Source organism: Plectropomus leopardus, chromosome 11 (assembly GCF_026936395.1).
Source record: "Plectropomus leopardus strain MGB_pleo_1.0 chromosome 11, ASM2693639v1, whole genome shotgun sequence".
NCBI lineage: Eukaryota > Metazoa > Chordata > Actinopteri > Perciformes > Serranidae > Plectropomus > Plectropomus leopardus.
The window spans coordinates 1964948-1985818 of NC_142186.1; the positions used below are offsets into that span (position 1 = coordinate 1964948).

The 20871-nt window shown below is 39.0% G+C and overlaps 1 protein-coding gene across 1 annotated transcript; it reads left to right on the top strand.

Annotated features, from left to right (window-relative positions):
- The first annotated feature begins 8409 nt into the window (after positions 1-8409).
- Positions 8410-20603, top strand: stx12l (syntaxin 12, like). The gene is made up of 10 exons (XM_042490212.2): positions 8410-8564; positions 10122-10258; positions 10386-10455; positions 10565-10664; positions 14206-14343; positions 14461-14504; positions 15915-16020; positions 16106-16178; positions 16964-17046; positions 19374-20603. Exons 2-10 carry the CDS (start codon positions 10159-10161, stop codon positions 19464-19466), a joined length of 807 nt encoding a protein of 268 aa, XP_042346146.1. The 5' UTR covers positions 8410-8564; positions 10122-10158; the 3' UTR covers positions 19467-20603.
- Positions 20604-20871: the final 268 nt, after the last annotated feature.

Below are 20871 nucleotides of genomic sequence, written 5' to 3' on the forward strand. Positions count from 1 at the left end.
ATAAAATTAAAAATAAAATTCTGAAGAAATGGTCCTGATGTTATTTAACTAAGAGCTGAATGCTTAACAAAGTTTCAATTAGCCAGACTGAGTTTATATCCATTGACATTGCACAGTATACATTACCAGCACTAATACTTAAACTGAACACTGATAACCCTGCCTCAAAAATGGCTTTGGCTATGTTGTTGTGTGCTGTTTATATTAGTTGGGTTAAAATAATGTGCTTATTTGTGTATCAAGCTTTGCATCACTTGTCACTCAGAAAGTAAAGAAACTTTAACCCTTGAAACCTGGATCGACATCACTTTCCTTGTGCTGCATCCAGACGCCTTTCACAAGTGTTTAAACATTTGGACCCTAACCTAATTGGTTTAATTTAATTTTCAAAAATATAGGAAAAATGCAACAAGAAACTTGGCAAGAAATGTCTCAAAATGCAAGATTTTGTAGTTTTGGAGAATTCTTTTCTTTTAAATGCTGGGGGGGGGACTTAAGTTATCATAATTACTTATTTAAAATTATCTTTCAAAATAATTATTATTTTAAGCAGTTTTTAAGGTAATTTCCTTCTTTATTGTTGTTGTTGTTTACTTCTTTTTTTCTTTTGTAATTTCATTTTGTTTCAGTTTCTCATTGCCCTCTTCCCATATTTTTGAAAGAAATCAAGCCAACTTGCTCAGGTTTGAAAGGGTTAATCTAAATTTCAAGACATTAAGTTTCCATACTCTTACGACAACAGCAAGGGGGAAAAAATGCCAACTGGCTGATTTTTCTTCATGTTGTAAGTTCGGCCCCCACTGACACTGAACTCAATAACTGAAAGCTTGTAGAAGCTAGAGGATCTTGATGTAATTAGAAAGTTGTGCAAAGGATTTACAGTCTAGATTTTCTTTAGACTGAAAAATATAGTGCCATCACTGAAAGCCTTGTGAAACTTAAATGAATACTTCATCCCTATATCAATTACTCCCCCATGTAACAATGAATTTGCGAAAAAAAAGAGGGGATTTTCTTGCATGCCTTCGGGACAAAGAACCCAAAACCAGGACATTCTTAATTAATTAAAATAGTTCAGTGTTTGGCAACAATAAAACTATCAAAACAAAGCTTCCCAAAAAGACAGCCCTTTCTAGCGGGAACAAGAACAAAAAGTGAAACTTACGCCATGCTTTCATAAAAGCCAGACTGCATTGAAAAAAGTGATACTTTAATCATCTGAACACGGGAGCTGCTGGTCTACAGCTGCCTCAATTGCTAATTGGTTGGATCCAATCTAACACATTAAAACACCAAACTAACACAAACAAAGTACAAACTACTTTCTTCATTTTGAGCATTTCATTGGACAAACCTTGTATCTCCAAATTTCACAATTTTTATGTATTTTCGTAACTTAAATTTATTGCTGTCCCTCTGCATCTGTCAGTGGGTTTTACCATTTCTCAACCAATAATGTATTTAAAAAAGCCTGTGACCAAACCTCCATCTTCATTGGATCCTTCTTAAAGTCACTGATTTTTTTCTAATACCTGTAAAATAGCAATTTTGGACATAGGAGGTTTACGCCCGACAGCAGTGATATGTAAGTTTCACTTTTAGTACCAGTACGTTCTCATTCTGAAGTCATCAAATACCACTACTTCTGCAGTGCTTTCGGCATAAGATCCAGACAACAAAAGCTATCTTTTGCTGATAAGCCGCTGGATGGCATTACTCGAGAATGTAGCTGGATAGAACTGTGTGACAGTGTGTTTGTGGTAATGGGCTTTATAAATAAATTTGAACCTGGTCAGACAGAACTGTTCGCAGTTTTATGATACGCCACTGGATGGCTGGATGGTCTGACGTCACCTGACCCAGTGGCATGATATGCAGGCAGGCAGCATCACTTGAGAATGCAGCCAGGCAGAACCTGTCACGTTTGTATGATAAGCTGCCAGACAGCATCTGATTAAAATGCTGCTGGTAACAGGATGATATAAGGAGCAGGAGGGCACCTAAAGATCTGGTGGCAGGGCAGTGGATGGGTCAAATAAACCCCAGACTTTCATGCGCAAACCCAGGCTTCGCGCATTCTACCATGTGCCTCTTTTGACCAAAGCAAACCATCCATGCCAGCATGTCTTTTTGTTGCCTAAACACACCCATGTGCAGCATAATCCCACCATGTGCATGTATTGACATCACAGTAGCAGCATCTCAGAACGTCAACAGCAGACACGGAGGTATGCATAGAATGTAATACATAGATGCAGATGTCCACTGCAAAGCAGCAATATGTGGCAATTCGGTATGAGAATGATAGAAATGATGGACACATAGAATTGATAGTTGCGTTTCCCCTCAATGAGAGCTGTCTCTGTTTGGGAAGTCCTGAGCATACAACTGGATGAATAAGATTTGGAATCTTATTCCAAAACTGGAATAAGATTCCAGTTCTTGTTCTTGTCAGATGAAGATTCTTTCCCCAAAATGCTTTTTGTTGATCCTTAAGAGCATGAAAATGTTTAAGCCCTTTGTTCCAATCATTTATTTAGTGCTGCATTTGTCAAGTGGCATCAGATCTATGTACACCTCCTTTCTTTCTGTCTTCAGTTGTTGTGCAACAGTGTTGTTTTGCAATGTGTTTGATAGCAACAAATAGCAACCCAGCCACCCGTAGCTGTTTATGAACTTCTTACCTTGCCAGTAATTCTCCCAGAGAGACCGTCTGAACTGTTACACAGCTCCAGCAAAAAAAAGTATAACAACATGTTTGTGTGTACAGTATGAGTATGTAAATGTGTGTGCATGTGTCTGTGTGCTTGTGATTTTAGTTCAAAATTCATACTGCCAAATAAAAGTAGGGGGGACATGTCCCCTGATCACCAGAGTAAATAATGTCTCCAGATGGAACATATGACTGCTTTTATGCAAGACATGTTTTATCCCCACTACTGATAAAGCTCCTACCCCAGCAAAACCAGTACGTTGTCCAACACATTATTATACTGAGTGTGATGAGCACTGCAATCCACCAGCAGGCCTATAGACTGCTTTGTTCTGGACCATCCACCATTCACTGTATGTGGGTTCTTTTTGGAGGTATCACTGCCAACACCAGAGGGGCTCTTGAGGCCTAACACTACATTTGTGCACAGTAGTGAGCAGGGAAATGTTTGTATAGCTTACATGTAAATATATATATGGCTTAAAAGCTGTTCACCATTGACCTTGACCTTTGACCTCCAACCACTAAATTCTAATAGGTTATTTCCTGAATCGTAGTCAGCATTTGTGTCAAATCTGAGAAAACTCCCTCAAGGTCCTCTTTCAATATTGTAGTCAAAAGAATACACAAGGTCAGACACAAGACACAGTGACCTTGACCATTGACCTTTGCCCACCAAAATCTAATCAGTTCATTCTCAAGTCCAATTCGATGTTAACTTGAAGGAATTCCCTCAATGTTTTCTTCAGACATTGCATTACAAGAAGGGAATGGACATCCCAAAAACATGGCTATCTCATGGAGGCATGAAGACTAATGATGGCCAAATGAAGCCTCGTGAATCATTTTCTTTATTTCATTAGCCCACTTCATGGTGCTTTGTTTTCAGCAAAGGTTTTAAATTTAAACCAAGAACGCCATCCAGTGGGCTCAGAAAATAAAAAAAAAAAAAAAAAGGCTTCTGAGGCTACTAATAAATACATCTTGCAAAAAGGGTACTTATCTCGTCAGAGGCCAAAAGTGTCTCCAGTGTTGGAGATGGTGACAAAGTGGACTAACACACACACACACACACACACACACACACACACACACAACAAACAGCTCAGCGAGCTCCAAGCAAAATCACGGAACACTTAAAAGTACTGGAAGTCTCCTTTTTATTGTTCCAGGACTTCCTCAGACCATCTGTTGTCATCAGTCCACTCGGTGTTTTACTCCAAGGACAAGTGTTTCTGGGACAACAATAGTGAGCACCATCTTCTTGTTCTCAGTATGGGCCTGTCTGGAGGGATTACATTTTTTAGATGCTAAAGGTACAGCAGCAGATGTTGTGATCAACACTTTGTTGACAACTGTACTTTGAAGTTTATAAATGCAAATTCAGTCCAAAAAGAGTCATCAGCTGCCTCTGAATCCACATTTGTGTTGATATAATAACACAGGAGTAAACAGCACATTATCCCTCCAAAGTTGTCAAATACCACCGCTTTTGCAGTGCTTTCGGCTTACAATCCCAAAGCCACATTTCACACCCACATGACACTTGATGTCATCGGCAGAGAACGCGGGCAGACAGATCCAGTCATCACGTTGTCATACGCCGAGGGACAGCTGTACAGTATCTGCCATCTTCACATGATACGTGGATGGTCAGTGTCACTTGAGAACACGGCTGGAGAGAACCTGTTGTGTCAGCATGATATGCAGCAGGCGAGTGTCAGGTTGAAGCACTGCTGGTAACAAAGTAAAATAAGGAGCACAAAGATCACTACAGGGCGAGTAGGAGGTGTGGTGGATAGATCTTTTTGATCTTTTCTGAGGGAGTCTGTTGTTTACTTCCCGTCTACATGTGTCTATATTGGCTAAACCTAACCATCCGTGCCAGCATCAACTTTTATTTACATCCCAGCGCTGGTTGCCATGTGCTTTTGCTGTATAAACATAACCACATGCAGCATCATCCCTCCATGTGCTTGTGTTGACATCGTGATAGCCGCATCCAAGAACATGAACAGCAGACACAGAGGGATACCTAAAAAGTAATACGAAGAAGAGATGAAGAAGAAGTCATTGCTATGATGACGGCAGCTCATTTAAGATGCAGTAGCCAGTAGCTCCGCAAATCCTTGCTTCTTTTTTATGATACAACTTTTCTATGATAGAGTGGCACTTATTAATATCCAGAGAAGTTGTGTGGGGTTTGGACTGAATACTGCAGACCACGAGAGGATCTACACTGGTGGCCTGTGCCGAACAGCTTCAACTCCAAAGATGTAGCAGGATCAAGGATAATAAATCTACCTCCTACCTTCTAGAAGTCCAATGCAAAGCAGCGATATGTGAAGATCTGGAATGAGAACGTGTTGGAATGATGTCTGATGCCTGAAGTTTCAGTTTCCTCTCTGTAGAAGCCAAGCTTGAGTCTGACCCCAAACCCAGAAACCACTGCTTTTTAACGATAATAGCTGCTTTTACACAGAGATGGCACTATGACGTTCCCTCTTTATACCGTCCCTGCAGTTTTACACAGAACCAAACGGTGGTAGCATCATGATGCTGGCACCACCATGTCACCATGTGTGATTATACAATGCATCACGGTATCCTGCAATTAAAAGAGGCATGACAGGCGTGATGTTCAACACATAAGCGTCCACCTCTAGTGTGACTTATAATATATGTGTCAAAACACTTTCTAAATAATAACAATGGCTTAATGTGTCAATCACAGTCATTTACTGTCTCTGTTGTATGGCGGCTGATCTCATTCTCTGCTCAGAGGGTAAGGAGCTCTCGATTGTCATCGTTTTCCCAGTTTGTGGACATTTACAGGTGTTGACATATTCAGGCTTTTTGAGTGGAAATATTGCTGATAATTACTTAGTGTGTCTTTTTATGGAGGTTGGAGTCAGACTGAAACCAGAACCAGAAAAAGCTGCTGTGTTTGTTGTTAGTGTTTGTGAACACCTCCTCCTCTCCATCTCTTTCCCAGGAACTCATCTGCACCTTGATTTCATTACTTTGCTGGCAGGAGATGCTGACTGTATGAGGGCCAGATGGCTATATGAGGGCCAGATGGCTGGGTGAGCGCATACGAGCAAAAAGAACATGAAAAAATCCCACACACACAGACAAGATTATGTGTAGTTCCACTCCACCTTTAATCCGTCAAATAAATAAAAACATATTTATTTGAAAAATGTGTACCATAGATACATTAGATTATCTTCTAGTTTTTGAAACACTTCCTTCTTAAGTCCAAAGGCCAAACTGAAATGCAAATGACAAAATATAATGCTGTAAAAAGTTACTGAATGTGGTTTTGTTGGCCTATGCTTTTTTATGTGGGCCTGTTTTTATTGTATAATGAGAATATGTCTTTAGGTGTCATTTTTATCCTCACATATAATTTTCTTAAAGTCATTTCATACATAATGTGCATCATTTTACATATATGTTTAAAAATCCAGCATGCCAAAAGAGCAGTTAAACACCACTCTAATGTATGGCTCACAGACCTCCTCAGAAATGAAAAGAGTTGCATTCACCAAATGCTTCCCATAAAAAGACATATAAGACATAACGACATAATAAAACCCACATGTAAAAATAATAAACTTTATAAATGGATAATGAGGACATATATAACTCAAACCCTAAATTCAGCCCTGATACCCGGGACATATGTGGTAAATGTGGAATCAAGGGCACACTGTTCCACAGCCTTTGAGATTGCCCAAATATTAAGTTGTTTTTTTAAAGAGGTATTGGATATCCTATCACATGCCATAGGTGTAAAGTTAATTGTATTCCCCAAACTATGTATTTTTGATATTTTGCCTGTAAATTGTGAACTAAAGGCAGATGAGAAAATGACAATCTACTGTTTACTCCAAGCAAAACACACCAGAGCCAAATCCTGGTAATCTCTTACCAGACCGAGTTTACAAGCCTGGCTAGCAGGTCTGTCACACTCTACTGTCTTTGAAAAACTCAATTCAGGGTAAATATTCCACCTTTGTCAAGATTTGGGGGCATTTTATGAAATTTTTCCTCTGGACCATCAATAATTGTATAGGTAGAGTTTTCATTCCCTGATTATTTTAGACCTTAAAAAATACTTACTGTGATGTCCTGTCTTAGTTGTTTTGCAGTGATATGTGCTGTAAAAATGCTGGTCTACATGGTGTTTGTTTGAAACAGTTCACCAGCAGAGCTTTAATTCTGATGATTCTGATTGAGTAAATGTGTTGTAATTATGTTGTAAATATATAAATGTGTTGTTGGGGGGACAGCGGTCAGCATGGTGGATTCACACATGCTCATTATTATAAGATTGTCATGTATGTTTTCAAATAACTCAACATTATCTAGTGTGTAGTTCTTCATGAGGAATTATTAGGGGAAGCACTTTTTAATGACCCCCACTAGGGGTCACCAAAGCTTCACAGAGGCCTTCTTGATTTCAGAGTGTTTAAGATATATACTGTATATTCATTCATTCATTTTCCATAACCGCTTGTCCTCACAAGGGTCGCAGGGAGGCTGGAGCCAATCCCAGCTGTTAATACTGTATATATATAAATAATAAATAGCCAATGTTGCCTTAAAATCTGAAAAACAATAATCAAACCTCATACACTGGTAATGGGAAAGCAGTCTGTAGCCTATTCTAGCAGGTTTATCTGTAACTGTGCTTCTGCCTTCAGGACCCCAAAACTTTGGAACTGTCTCCCTGCTGAAATTTGTCTTTCGTTTTCACTGACTTCTTTTCAGTCACTTCTAAAAACTCAACTTTATCAACTCGCTTTTCTGTAACTTTGACTTTGTTTGATATTGTTTGATGTTGAGGTTGAGGTTTTGTTCTTTTTTTTTTCTTATTCATTCTTTTTTGGGGGGGTATGGTTTGCTTTTTTTTAAATGTAATATTTTGTGTAATCTGTGAAGCACTTTGTAACACTGTTTTGACACGTGCAATGAAGCTATCATTATTATTATTATTAATGTGTAACTGCACTGACAGTTTTCTCCAGTGGTTCATACTGCTTAGTGTCTACTGCAGATGCAATGAGTGGCGTGTGTGTGTGTGTGTGTGTGTGTGCTGCAGATGCAGTGAGTGGTGTATAGTCACATGCAGGGCTGCACTCTGCTACTTTCAGGCTGATTATTAGAGTCGGTGTGAAAGTCATGAGACAGTCATGGGGTTATTGGAAGAGATTCTGAACCATCACACTGCAGCAACAATTTCGGTTATTGTAGATTTTCAAAACTACCAGTGGGAAGTACCATGTTTTTATAAGATTTGACAGATTTTAAAATTTAGCTTGTATGTTGTGCTGAAGCCCCCGTGAATAGTTTCCCCCTGTTAATGCATAGAGAGGGGTACAGACACACAAGGACGAGGTGAGTAAAAAATATTTAAGTTTTCCTTATTAATAAATAAATATGGTCATTTTAAAAAAAAAAAAAAAAGAAAAGAAAATTTAATTAAAAGGTTTTTGGGGGTGGGTGGGTTGGGTTTAGATCGGACATTATTGTTATTATTATTATTGTTGTTATTATTATGAGTGAAAAAAGGATGAAACTACTACTAGTAATAATAATAATAATAATAATAATAAGTATTATTATCAGGCTATTATAAAATATAAATAAAAAAACATAAAACAGGAAAAAAACAACAATTTGTATCTTCTGTCCAGACAGTGAACGCAGCATCACTTTACGTCGGATTAGGGCCGTGAACGTGTGACGTCACAGACGGGCTGGGTTTGCTAATTCTGATATAGAAACATTAATCAGGAGCGTAAGGAGCCAAAAGCGCAGCCGGCGTCATCTTCAACACAAAGTAAGAAGTTGCCTGTGAACATTAATAACATTTATATTAACTGGCAGACGGCAGTTTAACCCGCTGCAGGCTGTATTTAACACTAATATCCAGGCTGAGGCTGACTGACGACACACACCGCGACCTGTTATTACCGCTGACGATACGAGCTTTATCCTATGACACTTTGAACGTGTTAGCTACGTTACTGTAGCTTTTTGGGACGAAGTAAGCAGCGAAAGACGGTTTTAGTGCTGTGTTAGTGTGATATATTCCGCATAGCTGGTTGGTTTATTTTCTTTCCAGAATTATGTGTTACGAGGTTAATCCACGTGATGACTCGGGTTTGGCTCGCGCTCTGTTTTTCTCGCTCGTCAATGCAGTGAGCTGCCTGCCTCTGGAAAATAACAAAACACACACACACACACACACACACACATATAGCTTTACATCTTTCTCTCAAGCCAAACCATCACAGAGGTCGAAAACACACAGCTGTGCAGTACAGTGATGAGGAGGCAGCGGAGAAAAGCGCAGTGACACATGCCGCTGTAATTTTAGCTCTCACTCCGTCATCTCATGGATGAAAACAGGATTATGACTTTACATATTCGAGATGCTAAATGTTACATGTAACCCTTTCAAACCTGGACCACTTACTGTGCTACCTTTCACAAGTATTTAAACCTTTGAACCTGGAGCAAATGGATTTAATCCTAAAAAAAAAAAAAAAAATTAAAAAAAAGCAATCAGCAACTTTGTAAGAAATGTCCCACAAAATACAAGAAATGAGTAGAATTTTTTTAAGCTGTGGAAAAGTGTTCAGGGGAAAAAGGTATAAAGCTAATGACAAGATAATTTTACTTAAAAAATATTCTTGGAAACCGATTGCCTTGAAAAATGTAAATGAATATAACCATTTGTCTTAATTTGCATTTAAATTCTATCTAATGGTTACTTACTTAAAACGTTGTTATATTTACTTAATTCTGTTAAGTTGTTGCAGCTTAAATATGACAAGTTAAATTAATCTTTCCAAGTTTAGCAATTTTAGTAAACCAAGTTTACTCTGCCATCTATCTGTATTCTGACGGTTGCAAACTAATCAGTCATATTTGTATTTAAGTAGACAGAACTTGCAGATCTCCTAACTTAATTATTGGCAAAATCTGCTTTGTGATGTACAAATTAAGAAATACCCCCCAGTTGTTATAAATTAGTAAAAGGTGACAAGAAAATTAACTGAAATTTTGCTTTCAAAAAGGGAAAATGTGTTATGAAAACTATATTGACAATTATATTATGTGTGTGTGTGTGTGTGTGCGTGTGTGTGTGTGTCTGCATGTCATTTAATTTGAATTAATTTTAGCACTTTTTTCAGGTAATTTTCTTGTTTGTTTGTATTTTCTGTTCTGTTGTTCTAATGTCTTTCAAATTTTGGGGCCATTTCTTAAATGGCTTCTTGCCTTCTGCCCATGTTTTTAAAAGAAATCAAGACAGTTTACTTAGGTTATAAAGGAACAAAACTCAATTCACTGAATTAGAGAAATAATTTGCTGTGACTGTCTTCTTGTTTAGGTTGTGTGTGTGACGAGCTAGTGGTTCTACAGATAGGATGTCCTACATGAGCGCAGACAGCGGCTGGTCCCAGTCAGGGGACTTCAACAGCCTGATCCGGACATGCAGCTCCAACATCCAGAAGATCAGCCAAAACTGTGAGTCACATACACACAGAGCAGAAAACAGCCTCTTCATGAGCACATTACCAGCAAACACTTCTGTACATGAATGACTTCCTCATAAGATCTGCATGTTTCCTGATGTCGTTCCTTTTCTCCACAGCCGGTCAGATCAAAAATCTCCTCTACCAGCTCGGGACGAGACAGGAAACCTCAGAACTCCAGGAGAGACTGTAAGTACTGGCTTGGCTGTGAAAAAACTAGACTCGCAAAATATTTGAGCAAGTGTGTGACCAGTGAAACCTTCTTAGAGAGGTCTCAGCAGTGTGTGTTCCCCTGCAGCCAGCAGCTCCAGCACTACACCAACCAGCTGGCCAAAGAAACCAACAGACACATGAAGGAGCTGGGCTCTCTGCCCCCACCACTGTCTCCATCTGAACAGGTCAGTCTGCAGATGCTGTCATAATGTATCAGTCAAACTTTATATTCAGATTTATCATATTTTAAATGAACATATCAGTGTATGCTGGAGCATTAACATTTCCCTTCAGTAGAGTCATAGTAAGGTAGTGTTTACTGACTCAGAGGGCCATAGAGCTAAAATAAACAATGGTAAACATCCTCCATTGTCAGATTGGTGTTTGGGAGGCAATACATCTGTCATTACAAACCTGTCAGAAATAGGGATTTCCTGATTGGCTCATAAAGACCAGCATCAGGGTCAATCAAGGTATGTTTTAACCAACTGGGATTTGCAGTATCGAGCTTATAGAGCCCAATCTGATCCTTTGTTCTACATCAGCTGTCACACACGTGCTCTTACTGGTAAGGATTTCAGGCACTGTGATGTGCAGTGCAGCTGATGTTAACTCTACACTCTCCATCTCTTCTCCACTTTGCATCCCACCTGCTATTGAAACCTGCTGCCATAAATGATAGCAAAAAGTGTTGTATATTTATAAGGGATGCACAACAATTCATTTTCAACCGATACTGATAGGCGATAATCTTACATTTTTGTATTTTAAAAAGAAGTGTAAAACCTGTGATTTTTGCACACCTGAGGGTAAGAAAATTAAGATGCAATGAGCAAATGTGGATGATTTTATATTGACTTAACCAAATCTAACAGACATCACTGTTAACACAGCAAACACAAAGAACAGTTCTGACTTCCAGACCTGCCAACATTACGCCCAGGCAAGACTGCATGCGTGAGCCGCGTGTGACAGCTACCTTGCTGAACTGCTGCAACTCACAGATGTTCCGCGTTGGTACTGCAGAGCTTTGACTATTGTATTTTTCACAATTAAAAGCTGATACTTCACTAATTCATGTAGCTGTGCAGGCAGTATGGCTCAGTTGTCAGTTTACACAGTAGTAGTAACACATGTAAGCAGCCCATGACATAAATTTTCATAATTTTATCAAATTTCACAATATCATGATTTAAAAAAAAAATGTCTAAATGCCGTCATGGGATTGTAATGAAATCTACCATTACATTATATGGTTATTTAGCTAGTACAGCAAAATAACCATGTCATCTATCTACTGTCTCTCAAACTTCTTGTAACTAGTTCCTGAAAAAAAAGATTCTACTGAGGCACTGAAGCACATCAGCTTTGGCGTGCAAAACTTGTGTGCTTTATTTATCAATTATGGAAAGATGATGGACAAATCATGTGAGCCATCATTAAAGGAATGTGGAGAGAATTATGCTGATTTACTGACATGTTTCAGTCACGTGAAGTGGGCTGGACTATTTCATGCTTAGAAATCAATCTCTGTCTTTGAAGTGCCTCAAGTTAGTCTGATATGCGTTGCAGTTACAAACCAATGCTGTCTTTATTTTCATTAACAATGGATCTGACAGTTTTTTTATTTATTAACTGGTTTATTATTTAGTCCATATAATGTGAAGAAATAATGAAAAATGGCAATCAGAGGTGAGGTCTTCAAAGCTGGATCCACAGACTGATGGTCATTTTGACTGATTAAAGACTGAAATAATTAAAATGATGAGAATCAACGAGGGCAACACCAGAGTCATGTGCTGCCTGTACTTCTTTGTTAGAAAATGGGTTGCACCACTGTGTGAACTGTTTGTTTGAGCCACTGTTAGATGAGCTAAAATGGTTATAAATCAATACATACAATCATGTAAAGTTAACAATATGTTGATAATAGCAGTGAAGGGTGGACTGACTTTTCACTGTATTGGTACCTTCGAACTGATACATGAAAGTGTACGAAACTGTAGTTTGAAGCTTTTTTGCAAAATATGGTGTCAGGTTCTCCATGACACTGTGAAGTAGTCCGTGCAAATTCAACAGCTAATGCTGCCCACCCAACAAAACTTCTCTACCAGTCATCACTTATAATTTTATATAAGATGTTATGATTATTGTAATGTATTGATTGGGGGTTGACAGATTATCAACCTGGTCAATAATCTGGGCCGAAACTTGGCATTTTGACAATAATCTGTATCAGCGTTTTATTTTAATGATCACTGGTGAAACTAGTTATTCAAAAAGTGCAAAGAAAGTGTCAGCATGAGTTGAACTTTTACTTTGTAAAACCTCAGAAAGCTATTTTTTATTTCTTCATCTTTAAATTTAAAGTTTCACTTTATTAAAACAAAATGCTGGGAACTTGCTGTTGAATGTGTCAGTTTTGGTCAAACATTTGCTAAAGGCATTTAAACTGAGTTTTGTGTTGGAGTTTTTTATATTCTAAATTCTGAATATTTACAGAAAGATTTTTATTTTTTTATTGTGAATGCATATCAGTTCCAAATATTCATCTCATTTACTACTAATAATCTGTATCGGTATTGGCCATGTAAAAACAATATCCGTCAACCTGTAGCATTGATTCAGATTCCCGTTTGTAAGTATGTAGCAAAGACTGTATATAAAGATGGATGATATGCTCCCACTTATCCCCGCTATACTTGAGTGAGGCTAAAATATCCCAGATACGGCCGCTGCCATCTTGCCCCAGTGACATCGTGAACAAACAATCATGTGAACAAATATCAGGATGATGAGAACCACCTTCAGTGACAGAAATGATTTTTGGGAAAAATGTATTTAGCGTGTGGTTTGAGTGTTTAATTTGGCCTATGTCCATTCACTAACATGGAGGGGTGGGTTTTAAGACCTATACTGCAGACAGACACCAGGGGGATCCAGATTGAAAAGCTATACTTGGGGAAGCTGTCATGCTGTCCATCTTTATATACAGTTTGTACAATCCATGGCATTTACAAAGTGTATGTAAGTGAGCAAGCAAGCAAAACTTAATTTACACAGTACATTTCATTCCAGGTGAAGGCACAACGTGCTGCACCCAGTATGAGGTACAACTTGCAGGCATCAAACAAAGCCATCAACTGACCTTAAAAGTGAATCAAATCCATAAAAAATGAAAATAAAATAACCATGCATGGCCATAGAGCAGAATCACACAGCCAACTCACAGTGATGCATGATCATCATGTGACCAACATTTCTCCAGAGTCAGCCTGCATTAAAATGCCACATAAATCAGGTGCCAGTTTATGGCATGATAATTAATAGAGCAAGCTCTGTAACATTGTAACCTATTTGTGCATTTGAACAATTTATGTATCTCATGGAAAAGTGAGACAAATATGCAGGCTGCTTTAGTCTTCTTATTTATGATTTATAGACTATATTTAGACATGTTTTAAATGGCCTCTAACACACCTTAATGGAGTCGTATGCAGCCAAAAAGGACAAGAGTTTAAAGGCTTGATTTCTTTCAAAATTATGGGAAGAAGACAATGAGCAACAAATGAAAACATAACAAAGATTTGCAAGAAATTAGTAAAATGTACAAGAAAATTACCTGAAAACAAGTAAATGGCACTGCACTTACAGGTGTAATATGTAACTACTTAGCTGCAAAAACATTGAAATGAAAGGTATTGCTTTCTTCTTTTTCGCTTCCAGAGGCAGCAGAAGCTGCAGAAGGAGCGTTTGATGAACGATTTCTCTGCAGCTCTCAACAACTTCCAGGTGGTGCAGCGGAGAGCAGCTGAAAAAGAGAAGGAGTCAGTGGCCAGAGCTCGCGCTGGATCCAAAGTCCTGGTGAATAGCAGCTTTCTCATTGGACACACAGTGATTTATTGAATGACTTCTGATATATTTGCATACATGATGGACAATGAGCTGATGTTGATTAAACTTCTTTGGTCCTGTCTACAGGGAGACGGAGGCAATGTGAGCGAACAGCTGGTCACATTTGAAAAGTACGTTTCTTCAGTCTTTTTATATGTTTTACCTTCAAATAATGATCTTTCCCTAATCATAACCAAGTGGTTATTGTGCCTAATGCCTAACTTTTCTATGAATCTGCTCCATAATAACGTACAAATTTTAAGATATCACTGTTTTTCAGAAACATACAATGCCACCTTTTTTTTTTCTGGCAGCTGGGTTCAGGTTGTGACTAGATATTTATCATTATTTAGATCAACTGTTTTTAAGATGTTGATCATGTCCATAGAATCACACACATATGAAGAGAGGGCTGTGAAAAATGGTTTTATTTTAAAAAATCAAGATAGTCTACCAGGGGGATTTCCAGGCTTTTGTGAACTTTAGGGTGTAAATCACCGACATAATGGAGTGGGCTACCTTCAAAAATTCACCCTTTTTTTGTAATTTAACCTGTTTGTAGTAGAACTTTAAAACTTTAAAACTTTCAAATTAATTTCATTTTTATTATTTGGATCCTTAGCAATTTTTTTCAGAATAGATAGGATCTGACAGCTGGCATTCGACCTCTGTGGTTTAATCTTTGTGTTTTAAAATGCAGCATCACCTCTTGAATTTTATTATGTATCTTATTACAAGAAAATAACGTTCTTAGTCTCAAAGTTACAAAAAAACTTCTCAAAAGCTATGATGTCTCAAAAGGGTCACAGTGAGTGGTGGGAACAAAGTTGAAGCCTTTACATAAGGCAGTTTTGCATCCTAGAGATATTTCTCTGTGAAAACTTCACCACACTTCTTTTCTTACCCCGCCAGCACTTTTTTGCCAGCTGGGTTCAGGTTACCATGACGATGGATCAGGCACAAAACGGATTTTTCCCCAGAAAAGCCAGACATAAAACTGCAGTTGTTATGCAGAATAAAGAAAACACTTCAGGCTTTCAAAATTTCTAACTCCCAGTGATTGATATCATTGAGCGAAAACAGTTGACACAGTCCATGAAGAGTTCTATGATTCTGCACTCGCTTGCTCTGCCTTAACCACCAAAGTGTGTCTCAGCAAACAGAAACTGACTGATGTGATCAGAATGTGGAAGTAAGTAGAGAGCTGAATTCTCAGTGGAGATCAAAATTAGTTTCAAAGCATCTGAATTCAGTTTACCTCCAGTATTAAGTTTATTCAGAACCAGTTCCAAACCAATATATTCAATTTCAAATTTTGCTGTTCAGATTCATATTTTCAATGCAATGTTCAAGTAGAGCAATTTCAATGAATAAATTATAAATTATCTGTACAAATACAGATCATTCAAATCCCTTTCCTAGTGACACATTTCTGCCCAGAGTATTGCTCCGTAAACTTTGACTGTAACCCGGGCCTGTTTGAATGCTGCTTTGAGCTGTATGTTACAGTGAGATAAAGTTGGACGTGTGTGACTGTGCAGGGACGATGAGTGGGGTCAGAGCCAGACTCAGACTGAGGAGCCCGCCATCACAGAGGAGGACCTGGAGATCATCAAGGAGAGGGAGACCAACATCAAACAGCTGGAGGTACAAACTGTACCCCTCATACTGTCCCATGGAGCTCTGTTCACCAGTTAACTCTCCTCCTCCCGTCCCCTGCTGTCCTCTGCAGGCCAACATCATGGATGTGAACCAGATCTTCAAGGACCTGGCTGTGATGATCCACGATCAGGGAGAGATGATTGGTAAGTCAGGGGTAACTCGGGTTAGCAGTGAGTGGATCCTTCAGCCAGGCAGTCAGCAAGCAGACCACACTCACAGCCCCACCCCAGGTTCTGTGGTACAGTTCACTTTATTTCTGCACTGTGAACACAAAGAGCTGTGGGTTCGTTTTGCTCTTTGCTGTCGTATTTCAGCCCAAATCACATGCTGCTGCACTGGGACGCTCAAAAAACCACACACAGATGGAACCATGTTGGCCGGTACCGCTAGTAAGAAGGAGGACCAGGAGGAGTTTGATCTGTGGAAGATACTGCATGTCCGGATATAATGAAAAACACATCGAAACACAACAGTTTACGACGCACAGAAAGAGGGTTTTCCTCCAGTTTTTAGTATGACAGAGAGAGGCTTCAGGAGCACAAAGTACTTTATGACTGAGTATACTTTATGCAATTAACTAACTCTCCCCTCAGTGTAATTATACGTATTCTATCCACTGTTTCTGCACACTGGTTCCCAACCTTGGGGTTGCGACCCCTATCTATAGATAGATTGATAGAGGCAGATGTATACAGGCTATAGTGTGAACAGAAAGGGGAGTGAGACCCCGTCAGAGCTGAACACTCTCTGTTGACCCGACAATGGGAACACTTAAAGAACTGAGTCCTTTTTGTGTTAGTCCACTTTGTGGTCCACTTTAAGAGGACTGGGTTTTGCTCTTTTAAAGAGGACTACATGTGAAAACATTCTTAGATGTGACAGTGCATGTTAGTTGACGGTGAATCTCTCTCTGTGTTGTGACTGACAGACAGCATCGAGGCCAATGTGGAGAGTGCTGAGGTTCATGTCGACAGAGGAGCCGTGCAGCTGCAGAAGGCTGCATATTACCAGGTGAGAGAGAAAGGAATATAGCAGCGTTGCAAGGAAAGACATTTGCAAAGTCAGCTGCAGATGCAGGTCCTGATAAAATATGTAATCCACTATTTTCAAAGAAAGTCTGCTGATATTCTGCATACCATAAAATTAGATGAAGAAACACATGAAAGCCGTTCCATTTGTGATGCTAGTCTTAGAACTCGTCTTTGAAGGAGGAGGACTGCACACAGACTTGTTTGTTTCATTCATCTCCTTTTTAACAGCACTGTCTCTGCAGTCCAAGATCCTATTATACCACACTATCCAGCACGCCAACAAAAGGATTTACGGTGTTCCACTCCCAGTACAAAGTATGCCTAATGCAGTACGCCAAAAATACCAAGACGTCCTACTGCATCTGGACGTATTTAGCAGTATAAAAGCCAACATGATTTTCTAGTTATTTTTACCCACAATTCTCTGCACAACGAAAGATTGATCACATCAACTAAGTAGCAGTCAGATGACAGCTCACTGACAGAATTGATTACAGCCCATTGAAGTGATGGAATCAATACTAATCATAGGAATAGGTAATCAAAAGATTAATCAATCATCATTTGTCATATGGATCGATATTGGAAATGGATTTTTGGTTCTTTTGGCTGGATAGATGTGTTTTCATTTCACCACAAGATGGTGCCATGATGTGAAGCAGAAGCGCAGGTGGCAGAGCAGGTGATACTGATGATGACCTGCTTACCAGGGAAGGGATCAATGTGACCAGTAGGGTGCCTGTTTAGAAATGGATTAAACGTTTGTTTGGTGCCTGATAAAGACACATTCATGACTTTTGATTCAACACAGTGCTGCTGAAATCTACAAAAAAGGATTTGATGAAACCTTTGTCTTTGTGTGCGATCCTCCTCCTCTAACACTCTGTGAAAATAGCAAAGCATGATTTTTGACCACTAACAAGTACAGTGTGTCTGTCATAGCCTCATGTCTGCCCAGACTCATGTCTTCCCTGTGCTGTGCTGTGCTAAAAACACATTAATGAGCCATACTGGATCACTTGATGGCATGTTTCTTCATTAGCATCAACACACACACTGTTTATTTGGATTTAATCCCACAAACACCCGCCTGCTGCCACAAATTCTCACTAGAGCACCAAATGTGGATTAATCCACTGCTGAAAATAGTACTCAACTAATGCACTATTTCTTCCTTTTCAAAAATAAACCAAACATTTTTGGTCAGTTTTTAAAATATTGTCTTCAGTAGGAAGACAGAGCAGGTACTTCATAAAGAATTTAGAGACACACTAACACAATTTTGGTTTGGATCTTTTCATATGATGTGATCATTAGAAAAATGTAGAGCAGGGATACCCAGCTTGCTTTTTTGGGGGGCCACTTTTCAAAATGACATGAGGCCAGGGGCCAGTCGCAGTAGCCCCATACATGTTACTAGGATTTTAGGGCATTTTTCTGATTTTACAACAATTTCTGGATTTTAGGGCATTTATAGTATTTTAGGTCGCATCTATGATTTTCAGACATTTGAAGGACTTTAGGACATTTCTTGGATTTTAGGATGTTTCTAGGATTTAAGGACTTTTTTTGGACTTTATGATGTTTATATAATTTGAGGTCATTTATAGAATTTTAGAATGTTTTGGGGGTTTTAGAACATTTACAGGATTTTAGGAAATTTCTCTGTTTATTTGATTTGAAGTCATTTCTATAATTTTTAAGTTGTTTCTATTATTTAAAATGTTTCTGATTTTATGACATATTCATGATTTTTTGAGGGTTCTGAGATTTTAGTACATTTGTAAGACTTTTGGACATTTCTAGAATTTTAGGTTGTTTGTGTGATTTTAGGATGTGTCAAGGATTTTGGGGTATCTGTAGGACTTTAGGATGTTTCTAGGATTTTGGGACATTTCTAGGATTTTAGGACATTACTAGGGGTTTTGGGCATTGGGGGCTCAGCTAGAGCCTCTGTCGGGGGCGTGGGGGATCCTCCACTGGCACTTTCTTTGATCAACAAGCTCTATTTTGATGCTGATTTATACGTTATGGATACTAAAAGTACAAAAACAATCCCCAGTGTGAATCACTTTATTTTTATTGTCAATGAGAAAATGGTTGGGGGCCCACCCAGCACCCAATCAGGTGTCAGATATGGCCTGTGGGCTGTAAGTTAAGCATCACTGATGTAGAATATCAGCAGCCCTGTTGGTCCATGTGGTTTAAGAGAATTAATGAGTGTAAAATGATGTCCTGTCCTCAGCCTGCGTGCAGCTGCTGCTGCTCTCATGTAAAACCTCTGACATGATACTGTGTTGTGTGCAGAGGAAGTCCCGCAAGAGGATGTGCATGCTGGCCATGGTGCTGTCGCTGGTGCTCACCATCCTCATCATCATCATCTGGCAGGCCATCAAATAAGAGGAGAGGCACAGCATTAGATGACTTCCTGTGTGTGTGTGTGTGAGGGAGAAAGAGAGAGAGCTGTGTGTGTGCATCAGTCTGATTTGGACAAATGAGCCCTACATTCCAACACAATTGAGTTCTCCTTCTTTTACCTTTGTAGAGTCAGTGTGTGTGTGTGTGTGTGTGTGTGTGTGTGTGTGTGTGTGTGTGACTGAATGTGGATGTATTTATTTGGGATAAATGTGTGGGAACAACAGCGGGTGTTTGTGGGTTTGTCGAGGCTAACAACAAAATTAATCTGCAGATATTTTGAGATATTTTCAAGACTTTCTTATTATTTCTGGGACATTAAAGGGATAGTTCAGATTTTTGGAAGCAGGGTTGTTTGGGGTATTTATCCACAGACAGTGTCTTACAGACAGCAGATGGCAGTCAGCGTGTCCCCAGTTTGGAGAAGCAGACTGGATTCCAAGATAAACAGTGTACTGCTATGAAGGGGTCAGCAATTTTAATATATTTTAGCTACCTGTTTAAAAACAATAATATCAGTTTAATATTGTGTCGATGAATAAAAAAAGTCTGAACTATCCCTTTAAAACTTCACTGAGCTCATGTGTGACTACTGTTACTGATAGTACTAACCCACTGAATGTGGGATGGTGGCTTAATATGCAAAGAATATTTATCTCAAGGGGAAAGAATGCTTTAGCTTTCTGTGTGTGTGTGTGTGTGTGTGTGTGTGTGTGTGTGTGTGTGAGAGAGAGAGAGAGTGTGTGTATTATTGTGAGTTTGTAAAATGAGCCCTACATTCCAACACAAAAAAGCTTAGAAAAGTTTTCTCCTCCTGTATTCAGTCTCTGTGTGTAGCTGACTGTGGATGTATTGATTTGGGTGGGAACAGAAAAAGGAGCATTTTCTTCAGTGTACCCTTTATCACTGCTGTGGGACTTTGTCCTATCTAATGCAACCTTGCACATTTTTATATACACTAAGTACCCCTGTCTATATGAATTTGAATTTGCGTGTCTTGCCAATGAGAATGTTGAAGGAAGTATGGACTGTTAGCAGCTATCAGACTGTGTGTCCTCAGTAACGTGTTTGTTTCACAGGATGTGCCCACCTGACAGACAATAAAATACAGTTCCACCTGAAGTGCTGAATGTGTTCTGTCTCATTTTGTCCACCAGAGGGCAGCAGAGCATTTTGGGAGTCAGCAGGATGTATTCAACAGCGACGGCGCTCAATCTCAGAAACCTGTGCAAGGTTTTGCTGTTTTCCAGATTGAGGTTTTTGAGGTACATTTCCTTTGTCGGTGGTGTCCCCAATCAGCAACAATGTGTATATAAACCAAATTATGGCAGATCCTCAATTATTGTACATAGATTTTTTGTTTTTATTTCAATCCTGCTCTGGCACTGCA

What these genes read in the sequence shown, in the direction of transcription:
- stx12l (XM_042490212.2), top strand. Translation starts at nt 10,159, where the DNA reads ATGTCCTACATGAGCGCAGACAGCGGCTGGTCCCAGTCAGGGGACTTC. An exon ending in CAGCTGGTCACATTTGAAAA is followed by an intron (nt 14,505 to 15,914) that starts GTACGTTTCTTC and finishes GTGACTGTGCAG; the next exon opens with GGACGATGAGTGGGGTCAGA. An exon ending in CGATCAGGGAGAGATGATTG is followed by an intron (nt 16,179 to 16,963) that starts GTAAGTCAGGGG and finishes TGTGACTGACAG; the next exon opens with ACAGCATCGAGGCCAATGTG.